The sequence below is a fragment of the Propithecus coquereli genome, unplaced genomic scaffold (assembly GCF_000956105.1).
Source record: "Propithecus coquereli isolate 6110/MARCELLA unplaced genomic scaffold, Pcoq_1.0 Scaffold5, whole genome shotgun sequence".
NCBI lineage: Eukaryota > Metazoa > Chordata > Mammalia > Primates > Indriidae > Propithecus > Propithecus coquereli.
Window position 1 is genome coordinate 15,546,094 of NW_012150840.1, and position 23,744 is coordinate 15,569,837.

At 43.4% G+C, this 23,744-nt stretch overlaps 1 protein-coding gene across 3 annotated transcripts in view; it reads left to right on the top strand.

The window, feature by feature from the left end:
* Nucleotides 1-20,851, top strand: part of FLVCR2 (feline leukemia virus subgroup C cellular receptor family, member 2) — a 63,372-nt gene extending 42,521 nt beyond the window's left edge. For 2 of the 3 annotated variants that reach the window (XM_012656206.1, XM_012656207.1), the window contains 7 exons: nt 1,649-1,716; nt 3,019-3,122; nt 13,325-13,435; nt 14,426-14,531; nt 14,665-14,776; nt 15,357-15,412; nt 19,201-20,851. In XM_012656206.1, coding sequence (XP_012511660.1) covers nt 1,649-1,716; nt 3,019-3,122; nt 13,325-13,435; nt 14,426-14,531; nt 14,665-14,776; nt 15,357-15,412; nt 19,201-19,278 — 635 coding nt within the window. In that variant the 3' untranslated portion in view covers nt 19,279-20,851. The remainder of the gene's footprint in view (nt 1-1,648; nt 1,717-3,018; nt 3,123-13,324; nt 13,436-14,425; nt 14,532-14,664; nt 14,777-15,356; nt 15,413-19,200) is intronic. The other variant, XM_012656205.1, reaches the window with a different exon arrangement.
* The last annotated feature ends 2,893 nt before the right edge of the window (nt 20,852-23,744 follow it).

The following is a 23,744-nucleotide window of genomic DNA, read 5'->3' on the forward strand; positions in this document are numbered from 1 at the left end:
CCCGGGTTTGCCGGTTCCCTGTGGTCCTGTGCTGCTCAGGGGTTAAACTGAGCCCAATTTTGTTGCATCCCTGGGATGACCTGCAGGGAGAGGCTGGCACATGAGGAAACTGTTGAGTGACCTGAGCTGGGTATATCTTTGTTTTGAGAATCAGCTTTGTGAGGTTGTAAAGTAGAGCAATTAAGATCAGGGACCCCAGAGCTACAGGGCCTGGGTTCAAACCCAGCTCCACCATTTCATACCTGTGTGACCACATAGCACATTCTTTCCCATTTTGCATGAGAATTTGACCTTCACTTAACTGTGTATCTAGTACCCTGGGAACCTGATAAAGGGAGTACATCAACTGCATTTATGCAACATTGCTTATGATAAAAATGACGTCTTGTGATAAAAACGGACAGGGAGACCTATTCATTACCTGGTAGGAAGCCATTCTTTGTGCTTCCCTGAGTACAGTGACTCTTTCACTGGTCTGCCCCTTATGGAGACCCTGGAAGCTATGCCTGCGGAATTGTTGCAAGCAGTAGTGATGCCTGTGAGGTGTTAAACCAGGGTGGCTGCCATACCCACCTTGCCTTGTGCCATAGCTATCTTCTGGGGGCCAAAGAGAATAGCCTCTGGGTGGCTCAATGGACTGGTTCTGTGGCTGCCCTGCCCACAAGCCGTGTGTCCTGTCTTAAACCCTTCCAAGTGAATCCAGTGTCAAGTGTGCTGGTGGTAGTCTTGTGAGCCTCAATGTTTAGTTAAAAAGATCCTAGTCAGCATTATGGAATGACTGTATTTGGTTTTTTGGTTTGTTTATTTTTTAGCTCTGTGTGTATTTTTCTTATCTATAAAATGGGGATAACACTAATTACCTTCTAGGGTTGTTGAAAAGATTGTAAGTTGCATAGAACAGTGTCTAGTACATAAATATGTGCTGCTGCCATCGTCACCGCCACCACCATCATAGTTACTGCAGGGAGGCCAGGAGGCCTTTTCTCCTTTGGGTCAGTTCCAGTGTCATCTCAGCTACTAACTCCCTATATGGCTTTGGACAAATGACATTCTCTAAGGACACAGGCTGTTACAGTATATTCTACGTGCTCCATTTATTTGATGAATGAATCGGTAAAGTAGGAGAGTGAACTAAATGCTCTTTAGGGTCTTTTCTAGTTTCACATAATAGATTTTGTGTGAAAAGGAAGGTGGAGGAGGAATGGAGAGAAAGCTCCTGCAAGGGGTGGATCAGGGGTCAGAAGTCAGGAGCAGAATAAAAGAGGATGGGGTGCTGGGGGGGGTGTCCAGTAGTCCTACTGACCACCCCATAGATCCAGCCAGAGCTTAAGAGAAGAACGTAGATGATTCTGATCTGAGTAATACTTGCAGAGCCTATTTTCCAGGGCAGGTTAAAGGGGTCAAAGGGCAATGGTATGTGGCTCAGAAAAGGTTAAAATGGTTACTTTTGGTTGTTTTGAAGTATTTCTTTGAGAAGAACTGCAGAGTAGCCTCACGCATCTCTGTATTTTTCTCCTCTGAGACACCACACTGAGTGGCAGTGGGGAGGAGGACTCCTTAGCTCCCTAACCGCTGGTGCGAGGAGAAGTCAGCAATGGCCCCAGGAGAACGCTCACCCTAATGCTGTATTTCTCCCTCCCTCCTTCAGGTCTGAATGCTGGTGCTTTTTATGCCTTGTCCACTCTGCTGAATCGTATGGTGATCTTGCACTACCCGGTAAGGGAGCTCCCTGAGCGTGCTGGGCCTAGAGATAACGTGGTTTCTAAGTCTGTCTCGGCAGGAGCTGGGGATGGTTAACTCTTGGCTCCCCCTACCCCCCAAGTTCTAGGCGGCATGGTTTGGTGGTGTGCTTATGGAAGTTGGAGGGAGATGGCCCTGGGTTTCAACCCTAGCTTCGGGGGTGCTAAACTGTGTGATGATTTGACTGTGTGATAAGCTAGTTAGCATCTCTGAGTTCTCATTCTCTTTTCTGCAAAAGAAGCATAATTACTTCTTGAAAAATTATTTTTAGGACTAGAGAGTAAATAATATGTGTATATGTATATATATTCATATCATATTTATTATATATGATATATGTAAAGCATGATTTCTGGTAACACAGTTGGTAAATATATCTATATAATCATGTATGTATATGTGTGTGCATATATCTCATGATTCTGGATTTAAATGTTTCGAAAACCAGTGAGGGATGGATACTGGGAATGGGATACTGAGTGTCCCAGAGTCAGGAATACCTAGGTCCAACCCTCTTTAGAAAGGCTAAGATCTCACACATGCAGAGGTGGTAGGCCATTGTGGCTAAGTGTTCCAGTTTTGGACTTTGACAGGTCTGAGTTCAAATCCTAGCTTTGAATTTAATATATGCCTTGTGACCTTGGGCTAGAATGTTTGTCTCATTGTGCCTCAGTTTCTTCATATGTAAAATGGGAAGGAGGACTGATTCCTAACCTTATGATGGGGAATTGTGGGGATTTAATGAGATAATGATGTAAAATCTTAGGCATCATGCCTGGCTGATAGTAAGCACTTAAAAATATATAAATATTATTTTCCCATTCCTTTTGGCACTGATAGCTAAAACCCTAAAACTGGAATATTTGGACATCTATATTTTAATTTCCCCATCTGTGGTAAAAATGGGAATAATGGAATAATAAATGGGAATAATGACAAATAAGACAGAAGAGTTGCTGTAAGGGTAAATTTTTAAAAAAAAAAAATATGCCCAAAACTGGATTTAAGGACAGAATTTGGTTCATCCCTGTCACTCCACCATCTAGCATAATATCATGCACACAAATCCAAGGTTATATTTTTGGGAGGAGCAATTATTCTAGGATTTTCTTCCAGGCCATCCTCTTATAGACCATCTTGTCCTGATACTTTCTGAATATTGGCTGTCATGGAGCCCAGGTTACTTGCCTTTTCCCCTTTGCCCCACGGTGACTGCACTCTGCCCCGTGTCTTCTCCCATCGCTGGGTAATCTCTGAGGCTGTGGCTTCCTTTCCCAGGGTGAGGAGGTGAATGCTGGAAGAATCGGCCTGACCATCGTCATTGCAGGAATGCTGGGGGCTGTGATCTCAGGCATCTGGCTGGATAGGTCCAAAACCTACAAGTAAGTGACTCTTCCTCTTGGCCTGAGAACTGGGGATCCATTTTTTGAAATGACATATTCATTAGCGATATGGCTTTAAAGCTTTGCGTGCAGCAGCTGGGGATCTGAGTGGTCAAGCGGGCAGTTCACGTTTATCTTCTCTGAGCCTTAGTGTTACCATTTATAAAATGAGGGAAACTCTGCCCTTCTTGAGATCCTGTGGGATCCTGTGGGGATCTTAGGAAGATGAGAGATAGTGGACATGCAGGCCTAGAGCAGCTCTCTTCCCCATCCCTGTTCTCTGAGTAGCTTTGTGGAAGGGACAGATGAGGGAGAAATGAAAATGAATGTGAAAAAACCTTAGCAGTTGGAAAGTTTGTGGAAACCCCAAAGAGTGGAGAGGAGAAGGAGGTGATTTTACTGCCCTGTTCTCGTGGATTCTTGTGAACCCCATGGGGTTAACCAAGAAGCTCTGGGCTTACTCCAGTTTGCAATGTATATTATCTTGCAATTATGTATACCGTGTTTACTGGTAAATATCATGATGTACTTCAGACCCAAATGCCCAATGCATTTCTAAGAGCCCAGAGCCATCTTAGAAGGTTTTAGTGTTTGCCTGGCTAATTCAGGATGCTTATTAAAAATACGGATTCCTGGAAGAGGGCAGAGCAAGATGGCCAAAGAGAAACCTGCAGCTATTATCCCTTCCCACGAACACCAAACTCAACAACTATCCAGGAAAGCAAACACCTTCAGGAGAACCAAAACTCAGGTGAGTGATCATACTACCTGGTTTCAACATTATGTCAAGGAAAGACACTGAAGAGGGGCAGAAAAGACAGACTTGCATTGTCCATGCCACCCCTCCCCCATCCCCCAGCAGTGCCATGGCGGTGGAGAGAGAATCTGTGTGTCCAGGGAAAGGAGAGTAAAGTGATTGTGGGGCTTCGAATTGAAACTCAGGGCTGCCCTGCACAGGGGAACACAGCACAGGGCAGAATTCAGCTGGTGCCCACAGAGGAGCATTTTGACCAGCCCCGAAGCCCAAGTTCCCGCTAGCCCAACTACCAGCAGACAGAGAGCAGCCTATGGCCTAAATTTATAAGGCAGGCCACAAGGGCTGCAGTCCTTCGGCAATTCCTGTGGCTGTGCTGGCTTGGAGCCAGTGGACTTGGGGTGCACATGACCCAGGGAGACACCAGCAACTGCAACTGTGGCCAGACCAGTTCCTATGTCCCCCTTCCGCCAACTACAAGCAGCGTGGCTCAGGGAGAGTCATCTTCCACTTGTGGAAAGGAAAGGGAAGAGCTTAGAGGCTTTTGTTTTGCAACTTGGGTACCAGCTCACCCATAGTAAAATAAGATATCAAACAGACTCCTGAGGCCCCTGAGTCCGGGCCTTAGTTCCTGGATGGCATTTCTAGACCCACTCTGGGCCAGAAGGAAACATGCTGCCTTGAAAGGAAGGACCCAGTCCTGGCAGGATTTGCCACCTGTTGATAAAGAGCCCTTGGGCTTTGAATAAACATCAGAGGTAGGAAGATAGCAGTCACCACTGGCTTTGGGTGAGAGTGGGTAGGTTTTAGGTGTGACCTGGCACTGGTGGCCACAAGGGAGTGCCCACATCACTCCTCCCCCACCTCCGGCAGCCCAGCACGGAGAGCGAGGGAATAGAGTGAGAGACTTTGCCTGGTAATCCCAGGAATTCTCTACTATCTTACTCCAGCTCACCAAAGTAGTACCACCAAGAGTCTGCAAGAGTCACAACATTACTGGGCTTAGGGCACTCCCAGTGCTGATATGGTGCAGTGACCAAAGACTCAGACCACAACATTCAATTCCTTTTGAATATCTGGAAAGCCTTCTCAGGAAGGATGGATTAAAACAAGCCCAGACTGTGAAGATTAAAATAAATACCTAACTTTTTAATGCCCAGACATCAGCGAACATCCACAAGCATCAAGAACATCCAGGAAGACATGACTTCACCAAATGAACTAAATAAGGTACCAGTGACCAATCCTGGAGTACTGGAGATTGGTGACTTTTCAGACAAAGAATTCAAAATACCTGTCCTGAAGAAACTCAATGAACTTTAAGATAACACAGAGAAGAAATTCAGAAGCCTATCAGAGAAATTTAACAAGGAGTTTGAAATAATACTAAAAAAAATCAAGCAGAAATTCTAGAACTTAAGAATTCAATTGACAAACTGAGAAATACATCAGAGTATCTCAACAGTAGAATTGACCAAGTAGAAGAAAGAATTAATGAGCTTGAATACAGGCTGCTTGAACATACATAGAAGAGAAAAAATAAAAAAGAGTAAATAAGAATGAAGCATGCCTACAAGATCTAGAAATAGCATCAAAAGAGCAAATCTAAGAGTTATTGGCCTTAAAGAGGAAGTAGAGAGAGAGATTGGGGTAGAAAATTTATTCAAGGAAATAGAGAACTTTCCAAACCTAGAGAAAGGTATCCATTTTTGGGTACAAGACAGTCACAGAACACCAAGCAGATTTCACCCAAACAAGGCTACCTCAAGGCATTTAATAATCAAGCTCCCAAAGGTCATGGATAAAGGAAAGGTCCTAAGGAAAGAAAGAGAAAAGAAAAAAATAACATATAAGCTCCAATATGTCTGGCAGCAGACTTCTCAGTGGAACTCTCACAGGCCAAGAGAGAGTGGCGTGACATACTCAGAGTGCTGAAGGAAAAAAACCTTAACCCTAGAATATTACACACTGCAAATATAGCCTTTAACCATGAAGGAGAAATAAAGACTTTCCCAGACGAACAAAAAGCTGAGGGATTTCATCAAACACCAGACCTGTCTCATAAGAAATGCTAAAAGGAAGTCATCAGTCTGAAAGAAAAAGACGTTAATGAATGATAAGGAATCTTCTGGAGGTACACAACTCACTGGTAATAGTAAGGACACAAATACAGAATACTGTAATTGCAGTTGCATAAACCACTTACATCTTGAGTAGGAAGACTAAAAGACAAACCTGTCAAAAATAACAACAGCACCTTTTTGAAAGATAGATAGTATAAAAAGATATGGATGAAAACAACAAGAAGTTAAAAAGTGGGGAAGTGGATGGAGTTAAAGGGTAGAATTTCTGTTAGATCTCTCTTTATTTGTTTGTAAGCAAAGTTCTCATATGTTTAAAATAATTGGTTATAAAATGTTTTTTGCAAGCCTCATGGTAACCTCAAATAAAAAAAAAACCTACAATGGATACACAAAAAATAAAAAGCAAGAAATTAAAACACACTGCAGAGAAAATCACTTATAACAAAGGAAAACAGGGAGGAAGTAAGAAAGAAAGAGAGGCCTACAAAACAGACAGAAATCAAATAACAACATGGCAGTCATAAGTCCTTACCTATCAATAACAACATTGAATGGACTAAACTCTCCAATGAAGAGATACAGAGTGAGTGAATGGATTAAAAAAAATAAGAGCCAACTATATGGTGACTGCAGGAAACACACTTCACCTATAAAGACACACATAGACTGAAAATAAAGGGATGGAAAAGGATATTCCATGCAAATGGAAACCAAGAAAGAGCAGAAGTAGCCATACTTCTATGAGATAAAATGGATTTCAAGATAAAAACTGTAAAAAGAGACAACAATGGTGATTATATAATGATAAGGGGGCCAATTCAGCAAGAAGATATAGTAATTCTAAATATATATGCACCCAACACCGGAGCACCCAGATATATAAAGCAAATATTATCAGAGCTAAAGAGAGAGATAGACCCCAATACAACAATCATCAGAGACCTCAACACTCCACTTTCAGCATTGGACAGATTGTCCAGATAGGAAATTAACAATGAGACATTGGATTTAATCTGTACTATAGATCACATGGACCTAATAGATATTTACGGAATGTTTCATCCAATAGCTGCAGAATTCACATTCTTCTCCTTAGCTCATAGGTCATTCTCAAGGATAGACCATGTGTTAGGCCATAAAACAAGTCTCAAATTCAAAAAAATTGAAATCATACCAAGTATTTAATATTTTCTCTGACCACAATGGAATATAACTAGAAATCAATAGCAAGAAGAACACTGGAAAATGTATAAACACATGAAAATTAAACAATATGCTCCTGAATGACCAGTGGATTAATGAAGAGATTAAGAAGGAAATTGAAAAATTTCTCAAAAAAAAATGAAAATGAAAACACAATATACCAAAACCTATGGGATGCAGTAAAAGCAGTAATAAGAGGAAAGTTTATACCAACAAATGCCTACATCTACATCAAAAAAGTACAAAAGCTTCAAATAAACAACTTAATGATGCATTTCAAAGAGCTAGAAAAAAAAGAGGAAACCAAACCTAAAATTAGTAGAAGAAATAATAAGGATCAGAGTAGAAATAAATGAAATTGAGACCAAAAAAAGAAAACAATACAAAAGATCAATGGAACAAAAAGTTGGTTTTTTGAAAAGGTAAACAAAATAAACACACCTTTAGCCAGACAAAGAAAAATAGGGAGAAGACCCAAATACAAAGAAAGCTGAAAAAGGAAATACTACAACTGATACTGCAGAAATCCAAAGGATCATTAGAAACTACTATGAGCAACTATATGCCAATAAATTGGAAAACCGAGAAGAAATGGATAAATTCCTAGACACATGCAACCTACCAAGATTGAACCGGGAAGAAATATAAAACCTAAATAAGCTAGTAATAAGTAATGAAATGGAAGCAGTAATAAAAAGTCTCCCATAAAAGAAAAGCCCAGAACCCAATGGCTTTACTGCTAAATTTTTATGAAGCATTTGAAGTAAAACTACTACCAGTCCTACTTAAACTACTCCAAAAAAATTGAGGAGGAGGAGATACTCCTCATTCTAGGAGGCCTGTATCACCCTGATACCAAAACTAGACAAAGACACAACAAAAAAAGAAAACTATAGACCAATATTTCTGATGAACATAGATGCAAAAATCCTCAACAAAATACTAGCAAATCAAATTCAACAACACATTAAAAAGATTATTCATCACCATCAAGTGGGATTCATCCCAGGGATGCAAGGATGGTTCAACATACACAAATCAATGTGATACATCATATCAACAAAACAAAGGACAGGCTGGGTGTGGTGGCTCATGCCTGTAATCCTAACACTTTGGGAGGCTGAGGCAGGAGGATTGCTTGAGGTCAGGTGTTCGACACCAGCCTGAGCAAAAGCATGCCTCCGTCTCTACAAAAAATAGAAAAATTAGCTGGGTGTTGTGGCACATGCCTATAGTCCCAGCTACTTGGGAGGCTGAGGCAGGAGGATCGCTTGAACCCAGGAGTTTGAGGTTGCAGTGAGCTATGATGACACCACTGCACTCTAGCCCAGGCGACAGAGCGAGACCCTGTCTCAAAAAAAAAAAAAAAAATCCATATATGACAGACCCACAGCTAGTATCATACTGAATGGGGAAAAACTGAAAGCTTTTCCTCTAAGATCTGGAACAAAATGAGGATGCTCACTTTTACCACTGCTATTCAACATAGTACTAGAAGTTCTAGCTAGAGCAATCAGACAAGAGAAATAAAGGGCATCTGAATTGCAAAGGAAGATGTCAAATTATCCTTGTTTGCAGATCTTATATCTAGAGAAACCTGAAGACTCCACAAAAAAAAACTATTAGAACTGATAAATAAATTCAGTAAAGTTGCAGGATAAAAAATCAACATACAAAAATCAGTAGCATTTCTATATGCCAACAGTAAACAATCTGAAAAAGAAACCAAGAAAGTAATCCCATTTACAATAGCTTCAAATAAAATAAAATACCTAGGAAAAAACTTAACCAAAGAAATGAAAGATCTCTATAACGAAAACTATAAAACATTGATGAAAGAAGTTGAAGAGGACACACAAAAAAAGGAAAGATATTTCATGCTCATGGATTGGAAGAATGAATATTATTAAAATTACCATATGACCCACAGCAATCTATAGAGTCAATGCAATCTCCATCAAAATACCAATGACATTTTTCACAGAAATAGAAACAATATTCCTAAAATTTATATAGAACCACAGAAGACTCAGAATAGCCAAAGCCATCCTAAGCAAAAAGAACAAAACTGGAGGAATCACATTACCTGACTTCAAATTATACTACAGAGCTGTAGTAATCAAAACAGCATGGTACTGCCATAAAAACAGACACACAGACCAGGAACAGAATAGAGAACCCAGAAATAAATCCACACGTCTATAGGGAACTTACATTCCACAAAGGTGCCAAGAATATACAGTAGGGGAAGGACAGTCTCTTCAATAAATTATGCTGGGAAAACTAGATATCCACATGCAGAATAATGAAGCCCTTATCTCCCATCATATACAAAAATCAAATCAAAATGGATTAAAGACTTAAATCTAAGACCTGTATGAAACTACTAAAAGAAAACAATGGGGGAATGCTGCAGGACATTGGTCTGGGCAAGGACTTCCTGAGTAATACCCCCAAAGCACAGGCGACCAAAGCAAAATTGGACAAATGGGACCACAGCAAGCTAAAAAGCTTCTGCACGGCAAAGGACACAATAAACAAAATGAAGAGACAACCCACAGAATGGGAGAAAATATTTGCAAACTACCTGTCTGACAAGGGATTGATAACTAGAATATATAAAGAGCTCCAACAACTCCATAGGAAAAAATCAAATAATTCAATTAAAAAATAGGCAAAGCATCTGAATAGACATTTCTCAAAAGAAGACATACAAGTGGCCAAGAAGTATGTGAAGAAATGCTCATCATCATTAGTCATCAGAGAAGTGCAAATCAAAACTACAATGAGGTATCATCTTACCCCAGTTAAAATGGCTTTTATCAAAAAGACAGGCAATAACGAATGCTGGAGAGGATGTGGAGAAAGAGGACCCTTGTACACTGCTGGTGGGACTGTATATTAGTAAACCACTATGCAGAATAGTATGGAGGTTCCTCAAAAAGCTAAAAATAGAACTACCGTATGACCCAGCAACCCCACTGCTGGGTATATATCCAAAAGAGGAGAGGAAGTCAGTATATTGAGACGCTATCTGTACTCCCATGTTTACTGCAGCACTATTCACAGTAGCCAAGATATGGAATCAACCTAATTGTCCATAAATGGATGAATGGATAAAGAAATTGTGGTACATAGACACAATGGAATATTATATAGCCACAAAAAGAATGAAATCTTGCCATTTGCAACAAGATGGATGGAACTGGAGAACATTATGTTAAGTGAAGGAAGCCAAGCACAGAAAGACAGATGTTGCATGTTCTCACTCATGTGGGAGCTAAACATTAAAAACAATTGATCTCATGGAGACAGAGAATAGAATGATGGTTACCAGAGGCTGGGAAAGGTAGCAGGGAAGGAGGATAAAGTGAGGATTGTTAATGGGTGCAAAAATATGGTTAGTTAGATAGATAGAATGAATAATACTTGATAGCACAACAAAGTGACTATAATCAACAATAAGTTAGGGGGTACTTTAAAATAGCTAAAAGAGTGGAACTGAAATGTTCCTAACACAAAGAAATGATAAATGCCTGAGGTGATGGATACCCCAGTTACCCTGATTTGATTAATATACATTGTATGCCTGTATCAGAACATATACAACTATTGTGTACCCATAACAGTTTTTTAAAAAAGGGATTCCTTGGCCCTATAGCCACAGATGCTAATTCAGTAGAGGAATCCGCATTTGTTAAAAGCAATCTGGGCACCTCAGTTCAGCAGCTGGCCTTGGAGGAAATGTTCCGGAAAACAGCGGCCCAACATCCTTCCCTTCTTGTGAATTCCCAGTGCCCTGTATGCGCTGGGAGCTCGATTAGCACTGGCTGGTGGGGCAGCTGCCGGGGCTGTCCTGCCCTGGGGCAGCGTGGTGCTCTGGGCTGCTTTGTCAAGGCCTCCAAAGTTCCCAGAGTCTGGAGGCGACAGACAGTGGCAGACCTGTTCTCTGCCATACAAACCCGCTTCTGTGAGGCTCTGGTCAGACCAGGTCTCACTCTCGCTGCCCTAGTCAAAGGCCAATTGAGACCATCCCTAGGGATGTGGCTGCCTGGTGTAACGTGGCAAGGAGCCTGGCTCCGCTTAATTACTGCTGGTGGAGCTTGGCCGCCATCTCGTCTCTGCCATCTGTTAGTTGCTTCAGCCAGACACAAGAGTAGTGAGGACTGGCCACTCCCAAATCAGTGAACAGCAGTGTCCCTTTTTGCAGGGCTTGCTCTGTGGCAGAAGGGAGGGATTGGAATGTTGGCTGGGCTGGGACGTGGGCAGCTGAATGATTCAGATGAATTGAAAAATAGAATGAAAGGTCTGGGGAGGACCCTTGCTCAGCCCTTCTCAGAACCTAGACGTCATCAGTTCTTACTGTCACTGATTGATGTCTAAATTCAGTGGTCAGCATGTGGCACTCTCTTCCCTGTGCCATTGCCCAGGCAGAGTAAGGACAACTCTCAGTGGGAGGACAGAGCTCTGTGATCCCACCATTTGGGTGCCAGTTCTCTTCTCTGGAAGGCTCCCAGATTTGTCTAGTTTGGTTTGGATGCTGGAAATTGAGTGGTGAGGTCTGTTTATCTCAAGCTGGGACTAGAAATAGTTTTTCTAAACTGGTCAGTGGTTTATGATGAAGCTATGGTTAAATTAACATGGCCAAAAGAGTTCAGTATCTGGTGAGCTTGTGAGGTCACTGAGAAAGACTGGTTTCCCAAAAAAAAAAAAAAAAAAAAAAGTGGCTTTCTGCAGCGTGGGTGGAAATAGAATGTGGGGTTCAGGGTGAAGGAAGGAGGAAGCTTCTCTACCTTCAGCAGCTGCTTTGAAGCACCGGTAGGCTTGACATCCTTTGGAGGCTCTGACCTGGAGCTTTTCCAAAGATGCAACCACATGGTGTATTGTTATTCCCTGTACGCAGTGATAGAAAGAGCACAGGTTTCAAATCCAGCTCTGAGTTCCCACCCCAGCTCTGCATTTACTCAACTGGTGGCTTTGGACAAGTAACTTCACTGGCCTGAGCCTCAGTTTCCTCATTGGTAAAATTAGATATAGTCATATATTCCTAGGGTCATCCCTAGGTCACACCCCCAGGATTTTTGTAAGAGTTGAATTGAAATAATAAATGCATGTAAAGTGCTTAACAGAATTTGACACCCAATACATGTAGGTATTAGTTTGACATAACCATGGAGTGCCCCTGCTGCACCCACCACGTTTGTGGCTTTGGGGGAGATGTATGAAGGCTTTAAGCTTTCATCACCTGAGTCCTGATGTTCATGGTAGGAGGGCAGAGGAATGTGCAGAGCCTGTGCCCTGCCATAAATAGTTCAGGGAGAAGAATGCAGGTCTAATTGCAGAAGTCAGGGCTGCAGCAGAGTCCTGGGTGGGCGACATGGCAAGAGAGGTGTGTGGAGGGGCAAAAGCAGGGGTGAGCCTGAACTGGAAACCAGGACTTGCTGAAGGTGCTTCTGAGGGGAAAGACAATGGGAAATGTAACAGGGAGTGGATGCAGCTTTCTCACTTTGGCTTTGGAAGTCAAGCACTTAGTTTAGGGTGAGAAAATGTTCTCTCTTAGCTCCCACCGTATGGGGTGGAGTAGTTCAGATTCAACCGGAAAAGCTGTGCTGGGCCTATGCAGGTAGGGACAGGAAGAACTTGCAGGTGACAGAGAGCACCTAAAAGTTAGATCATTGTCCAACATTGTCATGGGGTCTTGGGACAAAGCAGACAAGAACAATCAGATGGCTTCTGGGGTGGTCCTGTCACTGCCACCTCCCTGTGGCTGGTGTTTGTCCTTTTTTTTTTTTCTGGTGGGGGACAGGGGAAGGAAAGGCTGTGCCCTTCTTGTCTGCGGGTCGGACATGACAAGTTAAGGGGAGGCTTGATATTGTTGAGAGGGTTCTGCAGAAAGAGAACACACATATAACAAGATGGCTTCATACTTTCCCTAGTCTTATTCTTTGTAGCGTTGATCATGATGTAATTAAATTTTTTGTGTAATCATTGGCTCAGTGTCCGTCACCCTTATGGACAGAAAGTTCTATGAGAGATGTCTGAGCACATAGCAGAGGACTTAACACACAGCAGGTGCCTAATAGGTACTTGTGGAATGAATGAACGATCAATCCTGTTAAAGTCTGAAGTGTACGACTCAACTTCTTTGCCTCTACTTGTAGGGAGACAACCCTGGTGGTCTACATCATGACTCTGGTGGGCATGGTGGTGTACACATTGACCTTGAACCTGGGACACCTGTGGGTAGTGTTCATCACTGCTGGCACAATGGGGTAAGCTTCTCCTCTGACTTGTTTCGTTAGCAAACACCATTCCATGGCTCCTAGAGCTGCCAATATTCATCCAATACATCCTAGGATGCAATATCAGTCCCTTTGCTGCCTTACTGACCTCAAGAGATGTGGAAATGGTGTCCAGGGGTCTTGGTAATATTTGTAGCACTTCAAAAGGCAGCCTGGGTCGTTCATGCTGTTAAGATAAAACGAAGCATGGAGTATATACCCTTCAAGACCTCTGGGAGACTAGAAAATGTTTAGAGTCATTTTCAGCTTTGCCTGGGACAACATGGGGTCATAGAAAATACACAGGGCTTGGAATCAGAAACTCTGGGTCCTGGTCTCAGTTCTGTGGCTGATTATCTGTTAGACTACAGGCACATCACTTAACCATTCTGAAGGCCGGGCATGGTGGCTCAGGCCTGTAATCTCAGCGCTTTGGGAGGCCAAAGTGGGAGGATCACTTGAGGCCAGGAGTTTGAGACCGCCTGGGCAATATAGTGAGACCCCATCTCTACAAAAAATAAAAAAATTAAAAACATTCTGAGCCTCCGTTTCCTAATCTGTAAATGAAGGTAAGAGTCGTCTGCCTCGTAGAGTTGTTGGAAGGATTGAGAGGGATAACAGATATGAAAGCAGCAAAAAGTGTGGTACAGATGTATGAAATTGGAATTAGAATTTTCTAGACGTGTTGTATAAGAAAACGTAAGAAACAATACCCCTTTCACAGGCGTCTCTGCTCAGCTCCACCTCCCAAGGGATCCTGGAGGCCTGCCCAACATCGGCCTACGCATGAACTTCCTGACCTGTAGGGCTCCCCTTTCCTTGGTACTGCCACGTAGGAGATGCCCAGATCGTTCAAGGGCCTGGCCTGTCATAATGGGAAGAAACTAAAAAGGAGAAGGAGTTCTAAGGGAGGAGCGGGGCTGCCCATCCTTCTTGTTCTGGAAGTTCTTCATCACCTTGTTTCTCTGTTCTGGACTTCAGCTTCTTTATGACTGGCTATCTCCCCCTGGGATTCGAGTTTGCCGTGGAGCTCACGTACCCGGAATCAGAAGGCATGTCATCTGGGCTCCTCAACGTTTCTGCACAGGTAGAGCTCTTATCTATTCTGTTTAAATAGGAGAGTATTACCTGGCTGGGCTGGCACTGTGTTATGACAGCTCGATTCTCCTGTGGCTTAGGTGATTGGGTCCTCGTTTCCTGTCTTCTTCATGCCTTTCCAGGTATTTGGGATCATCTTCACCATCTCCCAGGGCCAGATTATTGACAACTATGGAACCATGCCTGGGAACATCTTCCTGTGCGTATTCCTCACCCTTGGAGCAGCCCTCACTGGTGAGTTGGGGTGTGAGGCAAGACGAGTCCCAGGCTGCCCATGGGCAAGGCTGTTGGCAGTTTGGGACCACAGTGTCTTGATTCACTGGACAGACAGGGAGTACATACACATGCAGGAGGACAGGTGGCAGGGCTTGTTAGAAGATCTGTTTGAGAGGCAGTAACATGTTTTGGTGGAATGAGCATGGGCTTTGGAGTCGGGAGGCCCGTATTTGAATCTCAGGCTGTGATACTGACTCCTACAGATATTGACTTTGGGCATGTAGACCAACCTCTAGGAGTCCATTTCCTTAATCTGTAAAATAAGGATTGTTGTGATAATTAAAGCAATGTATGCAAAGTCCCCAGCAAACATAAATGACGAATAAGTGAAGAACAGTGACATCATTGGCTTCCACCCGTCAGGGACAGCAGCGATCCTTGGGCTTTATCAAGTTGGCTGACAATGCCCCCAGCTCCCTTGAAATCTGAAGTAGGTTTGGTATACCTGTGACCCTCAGGAAAATGAGGGTCCCCTCTCTTGGATGAACTTGATGACTCTGTGTCTTTTGTCACTCTTCCTTCTCCATCTCAACCTCAGCATTCATTAGGGCAGATCTCCGGAGACAGAAAGCAAACAAAGAAATTCCTGAGAATGTGAGTATGTGGGAACTTGGGGGAGCCAAGGTCTGGGTCCAAGGATTTTGATGAGGATGTGGCAACGTAGGTGGGGCAGGGAGAACCCCCAGAAGGACTGGTTTTGTGGTGGCGTGAGACCAGATCATCACTCACAAACACGGCATCCTGAGGGCTTCCTGGGTGGGCATTTTTGGCATTTCTTTCCTGCTGCTCTTTCTTGGGTGCTCTCCTGCTTCCTACCTCCTCATGGTGCTCCTGCTCTGTTTGCTGTTGTCACGTCTGTTGAGCAGCACCCACCCCTCGAGCCAAGTCCCCAGGCTCGGGCTCCACGGCTTCAGCCTGGGCTAGGTGGCTGGGGAGGAGAGGTGGAAGGCTGGCTCAGCCACGCTGTCATGGCAGTGGTGGCCCCACGGCAGTGGTTCTCCTGGCACATGACGGCCCCTTAGGCAGGGCTGTGGGTTGGAGCCAGTAAGTTTGCCACAGGGCTCTGAAAGGCCAAGTCAGGAAGCAGGAGCTGACAGCGGTAGAAGAGCAGAGGACCAGGAGTATGATCTAGGACCAAAAAGTGTTTACCACCCGCTCTAGTCAACTGGGGACCACTTTAACCAAAATCTTAGGGATCAAATTTGAGCGAGGATGAAAGGCATTTCAAATCTCAGGAAGAATAAAAAAGTAGGATATTTCTTTAAAAAAACAAATAAAACTTATTACAGAATACATGTCCTTTGTAGAAAAAGCAAAAAATATAAAAGTGTACAAAATTTTAAAAATCATCCTGTATTTCCATCTAGAGATGAGATGCTATGCTACTTTTGCATTTATTTATGCATATCTCTATTCACATATAACATATATGTGGGCATGTGTGTGTATGTGCGTGTGTGTGTGTGTGTATCTTTTTCAAAACAAAAATGGAATCCTATTCTACTTTTTTACTTATTGAAAACACTTCATCAGGCCACTAGTCTTTTATAACATACTTTAATGACTGGACAGTGTCCCTTCTATGGATAAGCCATGATTTGTTTCACAATTTTCCTGTCTGTGGGTATTAAAGTTGTTTTGAATTGTTGTAAATAATCTTGTGATTAATATGTTGGAAGCTGAATCTTTGTGCATGTTCTTAAGTACAGTATTTACTTGAGAAATGGATCAGTGGTCGTGCCCATTTTAAGACTTTGATATGTGTTGCTAAACTGTCCCCTAGAAAGGTACTATCGATACTACCAATTTATATTGCTATAGCAGTATATATGAGTGTCAACACTGAGTATTTGTCATTTTGAAAAATCTTTGCCAGTTTCTAAGGCAGAAATGGTTATCTGCAAGAGATATTTTTAGTGTTTTAAGGATATGTTTGGCAGATAGATGATAATCTTCAGTTCTTTACTATTTGTCTTCTGCTATCACATTCTAGACTTGGCAGGCAGCAGCAAGTAGCATGTGGAAGGAGGAGCCTAGAACAGGAAAATCCACTGGGGAGACAGGGAAGCCCGTAACCCAGGAATGATGTTCTCTAGTCCTGCATGAGGACCATGGCATGGCCACCGTGGAGATGGGCTTTCACCCGTGCTGTGTATAAGGAGACGTAATGACTGGGTAGACTTTGGTGAATATGAATATAGTGAGCCTGGGAAAATGTGCCCGTACTAAAACAGATTTCTGCCGAAAAGGTTTCAATTTGGAATGTGACGTATTGTGTCAGGTGACATGAGATTTTGCTGTGTTTACTGTATAACCTGTGTTTATGTTGGCAGATATAGACAAATGATGAATATAAAAATTACCTGTAATCCTACTTCCCAGAGATAACCTAGTAGCATTTCCAGTGTTGTGATCTGTAGGTATGCTTGTGTACATTTCATTTTCTATCCTGCTTGTTTATTTCATATATTAATAGCTTGGCAACCTTTCCGCACTGTTACATTCTTCCACAATCTCATGGAAATATATATATATATTACATATATATATTTATGGAACTATATACTACATATATATTTATGGAACTATATACTACATATATATTTATGGAAATATGTATCTATATTTATGGAAATATGTATCCTACATATATATATTTGTGGAAATATATATGTATATTTATGGAACCAGAAATATATATAATATACATATTTATAGAAATATATATAATGTATATATTTATGGAAATATATATATTTTTCCAGCTCGTTTAATATTTCAGTTGTTCCAGTATTTCACTATTCTTGCAGCCAGATCTTTGTGCACATGGACCGGGTTTGCTAACCAAGCAGTTGCTGGCTCAGTCTCCTTGAGTGTGGGGTACTGGAAATAGCACTGAGTAGGAATAGGAGCCTAAGTTCCAGGAATGGTGCTCAACTGACTCGTGTCCCTGGATAACTCACCATGCATCTCTAGACCTCCCTGGCATCCGTGGCAGCTTGGTATTATGGGGAGGCCAGAGTCATGCTGGGACTGACACCAGCAAGAAGCTCTCCTCTGGAGCCCTGTCATTACATACCCCGTGGCGGTCAGTATAACTCAGAGACCTGCAGACAAATTCATTGTCAGAGCCAGATGAAGACAGAGCATGCAGCAGATCTGCTCTTTCTAATCAGTGAGATGCATCGTTAGGTAAAAAAAGAGACAGGATTTTTGGGACAAGGGTGATGATTGACCTTGACTATGCAAATCTTCTGGGTTTGGGTTTCCATTTTTCTTCCAACACATAGACAGGAACAGCTTCTGTCCCTACTAACCTCTGTTTCTGTGATTTCAAGGTGATGGCTTTGGAGGAGGCAGGTGTGTGTGATAGAGAGCGAGAGAGGAGAGAGGGACTAAGTAGGCTGTTAGTAGAATGAAGGCTCCTCATGGCTGAGGCTAATTGGTGCCAAAAGGTTAGCAAGATTGAGCATGGAAAGGCTGGATTTCTACAGCTCCGTTGGGAAGAAAGCACCATTTGTCCAGTTGACACTGGGCTCCAGCTTGGTCCTGTGCATGTCCTAGGTCCTAGGCCTTGAGTGGCCTTGGCTGTGTGGTACTGTGCCTGTGCCCATCAGAACCTGAGGTAACAAGTAAAAATAGCAGACAAATGCCCAAGTTGGCAGTATGCACCAAGGGCCCCACAGGATAATTTCCAGGCCACATTTAATTCCAAACACACCTAACAAGTGCGACCCAGAAGACTTTCCTACGAACAAATACTGTACCGTCTTTCCCCAAGAAAAGCCAAGGCCAACCTGCCCCAAAGTCTTTTTTCTGTGGAGAAAGAATATGTACACATTTTCAGCCATTGAGTTTATATATGCAACTACGTATGCTGCCTTTAAAAATTTCTTTGTGGCATCCATTCCATGTATATAATAATATTTTTCATCCTGGGGTCTGCTCCCAAACGGGGTAGCTGGAAATTCTGAAGGAGTGGCAGACCTGGCACTGTTTACAGCTATTTGATGGGTAGTCGAGGTGAGGTTTTAGCTGTCAGGATGGGGAGGGAAAGTGGGCTTTGCTTCCATTTCAATCCCAGGAGTGAGCCTGGAACAGCGGCACTCGGAGTGGGATGGTGTGTGGTGGCCATGGCATTATAGAAAGCTGGGCTCTTTTCTCTTTGATGACTTTGTGACATTGGGGGGTGTGTGTTCGGGGAGCGCATTTATGGCAGGCGCTGGTAGCTTCTTGCTCCCTTTCTTGGCTCTTGGGGATGCTCAGTGGCCTCTGTCCCTTGTATTCCCCACTGATTAAAGTCATAGACAGGCAGTTGCTCCAAACAGGGTGGAGTCCTGTGCCTTTTACCCACAGGGCTGCCTGCTTGTTTTGCCTTGTAGAAAATCCAGGAGGAGGAGGAGGAGGAAGGCAGCAATACCAGCAAGGTGCCCACCACTGTATCGGAGGATCACCTCTGAGAGGGAAAGGTGGCAGTGACCCAGGGAACGTGAACACCCTGCCTCTTCCTCCAGCATGGCTCTCACTGCCAGCACAAAGACCTTCACTGGAGAAGCTTTTGGAGGGAACCAGCTGGAATATCTGTGGCTTGAACAACGGTGCCTATGCCTCCTGGAACCTACTCAAGAGCTTGGATGATTTAGTTGGGGAAAATTGCACCTTTCACCAAATGCAGCTTCAATTCCTGCCTCCACCCCCTTTAAGGTTACAGGAGTTGGTGTTGGGAGAGGCTGGTGGAGAAATTGGAGTCAATCCTAGCTTGGTCCCTTGCCTTCCCCTTCACCTCCATCCCTCATGGAGAATGACTGCAAAATTTTCACAGGAAGAAAGCTTATTCAGGATATTAACTTTTTCTAGTGCCTTCAGACCCTCCCACAAAGCCCAGCTGTAAGAAGCGCAAGCTGCCCTGCCTGGGGGTCATTCCTGGGCCATCCGTCTGACCACGTTCTGTGGGAGAGGAAGCTCCCTGAGAACAGCTCCACCAGGACTCCTGGGCCTAAATTCTCCTGGCCTAATGTTGGGGTCTGTCTCCAATCCCTCTCTCCTAAGAGCTGATCAAACCAAACATCAATAAACTTGCCGAAAACGTCACCGTGGCCGTGAAGGAGAAACTGATTTGGGAGGGCTAACTACCTAGGTGTGATGGTGCTGGGGCCCCCCTTCCCAGCATGGTTGTGGAAGCCAATATTTGGACACTCTGGTAGCTTGATTGGGAATGGGAAGGTTCTTCTCTACAAAAGAAGTGCTTGCCCAGGAACTTGTGTGTGTCATAGTCACCTCGGATGCCTTTATCTGGATGCTGCATTGGGAAACCCAGCCATCAGCCCAAGGGCTTGTTTTATCCTGAGGGGGGCAATCCCAGCCAACTCACCCTAACCTTTACTGAAAACTAATCTTGATTCATTCCACTCTGACAATTCCAAAGGTGCTTCTGAGAGGTAAGAGGAAAGGGGTAGAAGGAAAGATGCCCTTTGAAATGGAAATTGAGTCTACTTGAATCAAGCTTATCCCAACTCTGTTGGGGACAGTATTTGCACACCCAGCCCCTCTTCCCATCCCCTTCTAGCAATAACCTTTATCAGACACTCTAAATTTAAAGGAATTCCCTTTGAACTGACTCAAGCTGACTTCCTTTCCTGCTGTCTCACTCTATTAATGGGCTTTGATAGTATCTCTTGAAAATAAGAGAATTTTTGGTAATTTCTCCTATGCACTGAGCAGCTGTGATCATGACCACTGTGCCATCTTGCTTTGGCCACTGCTCTGGCCTCAGCAGTACCGCGGTGCTTGGGCCACTGCCCCTGAGGGTAGCCAGGTGTGTGTGTGTGTGTGTGTGTGTGTGTGTGTGTGTGTGTGTGTACAGATTTGAGCAATGGATGGGAGGAACATACTGTATGTAATAAAAGAAGTTCACACTACTTTTGGTGGAAGGAGTGAGGGCTGGAAGAGAGATGAAAAGAGGGTGTGTCTTACTTTTTGATAAGGAGATGGATGTTTACTCTTCCACCCCTCAAAATGTATTAATGTTTACTGAACCCATTGCTTTATTTTAAAAACAATTTGTATTTTCTATTTGTCATATCAGATGTTTTAAGGCAATAAAAGATTCTCAAAGTGGTCTGCCTTATCATTTGGTGGGACAGAGATGGCTTTTGGTAGTCCCCATAAGAGGATCACACATTCCTGAGGACTGTGTCTAAGGTACAGCAAAGGGCTGGAGGGGTAGGGGTTGAGGCTAGAGGAGCAACTATGGCCTTCCGCAGGAGAACCTACACCCTCCATTGCCATAGATGTTCCCGTCCTGGTGGGATATTTTTTAAACACAAAGATGTAAAGGTTACTATCTGCCTACAAGGACGGCTGCTACTCAATGACCAACATGTGACCCTGACCTCTTTCTGTACTGTGCTAGAATCTAACTGCTGACGGGAGTTCACTGTTGTTTCTGGCTCTGCCTCAAAGGGGGGCCGAAGTGTTTGTTCTGTGGCCACGCTGGCCACGTACCAGCTTGCTGTGGCCAGAGCCCACAGCTCGGTCCCAGCATCTGCAGTCCTGCATTATCATTTTCTTCTGAACTTACTGCCAGTCCTTCCTCCCCCGTCATGCTGACCATATGGATGTCACTTAGATATGCTGCTGCTACCAGTTTTCTGTACATTTCTTCCCTAGCCAGTTGTCCCATGCCTGTGGCATTCAGGCATCATATTTATTAGCAATTCTTAGTTGATGAGAAACAATATTACAATTCTATTTTATATCATTTGGGAAGAGACCCAAGCCTGGGCTGTTAAGAAATCTAATATTGATAGTGCCTGCAAAATACACTATGTATCTTTTTAAATCCTTTGGAATCTTGCTTTTACTTATCTAGAATCACATTTCTAACACATGCCACATGTTTAGAAGACCCAAGTCATCTTGTTTTCATTTACTCCTTTCATAAGAGCTCTCCATGTGGATCTACACTCAAACGTTAACTCTCTGTAAGATGATTGTTTTTCTTCTTTTTCTTTTTTTTAGTGGAGAAAGGGTCTCGCTCTGTTGCCCGAGAGTACAGCTGTGTCATCATGGCTCGCTGCAACCTCACACTCCTGGGCTCAAGTGATCGTCTAGCCTCAGCCTCCCAAGTAGCTGGGACTAGAGGTGTACACCAAGCCTGGCTAATTTTTCTATTTTTGGTAGAGACAAGGTCTCACTCTTGCTCAGGCTGGTCTCAAACTCCTGACTTCAAGCGATCCTCCCACCTCAGCCTCCCAAGGTGCTAGGATTATATGACCATTGCTTTTCTTACTATCTCCTTACAGTAGTTGGTGAGTGAGGAAAAGATACGTTTTACCACTGAGCTGTTTTTCTAGATGTAGTGTTCTGCAGACATAAGGCTTGGAATTGCTGCAAGCACATTTGGCACCATAAAGGAAGCCAACCTGAGGATGAAGCCAACACTGGCAGAGCTGAATGAATCACAGAGAAAGGGAGCTAGAGTCTTTTTTTTTTTTTTTTGAGAAAAGGTCTTATTCTGTCACCTGGCTACAGTGCAGTGGCATTAACCGAGCTTACTATAACCTTGACCTCCTGGGCTTGAGTGATCCTCTCGCCTCAGCCTCCCAAGTTGCTGGGATTACAGACATGTGCCACCATGTCCAGCTAATTTTTAAATTATGTCTTTGTAGAGATGGGATCTTGCTATGTTGCTCAGGCTAGTCGGAGCTGGAGTCTTGATCAAACCATTCCTGAAGCCTATGATCTTAAAACTTTTCAGTTATGTGATCCAATGTTGTTATCTTTATTGTTTAGGCTAGTTTAAGGTAGAGTTTGTTACTTTCACCTAAAGAGCCTTAACTGTGGCTGGGCACAGCAGCTTATGCCTATAATCCTAGCACTTTGGGAGGCTGAGGCAGGAGGATTGCTTGAGGTCAGGAGTTTAAGATCAGCCTGAGCAAGAGCGAGACACTGTCTCTACAAAAACAGAAAATTTAGCTGGACATGGTGGCATGTACCTGTAGTCCCAGTTACTCAGGAGGCTGAGGCAGGAGGATTGCTTGAGCCCAGGAGTTTGAGATGCAGTGAGCTATGATCACGCCACTGTACTTAGCCAGAGTGATAGAGCAGGAACCTGTCTCAAAAAAAAAAAAAAAAAAAAAAAAGCCAGAGAATTCCCAGTGTATTTAAGTACAAATGTCAAGCAAGGCCTGTTTCCCTTTCTGACCTTATCATCTACCTCTCACTTCCCAACTCTTCACCATACTGTAGTTACACTGATCTTACTCCTTGAACAAGGCTGTTCCTACCTTCCAGCTGCTGCTCCCTCTGCCCTAAAAGCCTGTTTCTTATCTTAAGACACCCAACCCCTGGGCATTCAGGAGTCTCAGCTCAAATCCCAACTTTCTCAGGGAGGGCTTTCTGATGACCTAATCTTAGTTATGCCCCCACCGCCCCACCCCCTTCTCGATCAAAATACCTTGTTTTCTGTAGAATTCTTATCACTATCTGAAGTTCTTCTTTCATGTGTTGGTTTGTTCATTGTTATCTTGACGACAATGTCAGGTCCAGAGGAGCAGGGTCATTGCCTATGTTGTTCATTTCTCTTTCCCAAGTGTCTTGCATGGAGGAGTGGCCAATAAATATTTGTTGAAATAACAAATAGCCTTTTGGGTACACATGCTGTGAGGGCCCAGCCAGTGGGAGGCCCACTGGGTAGTGTTCAGAGGGCAACTGTCCATTCCAGTACATTATCCTCAGGGTTTAACTGCCTTCTTTTCATGGTCATGCAGCTGTTTCTTCTATTTGCTGTCTCTGCTACGTTGCCTAGTTCTATTTTCTATCTCTGCTTTCTCAGGAATCTGCTGCTTCTTTAGGAAGAAAACAAGAAAGGGTAGTGCCCGTTCAGTTGTGAACACAGAATCTTGAAGGTAGTGAAAAAGAGAAA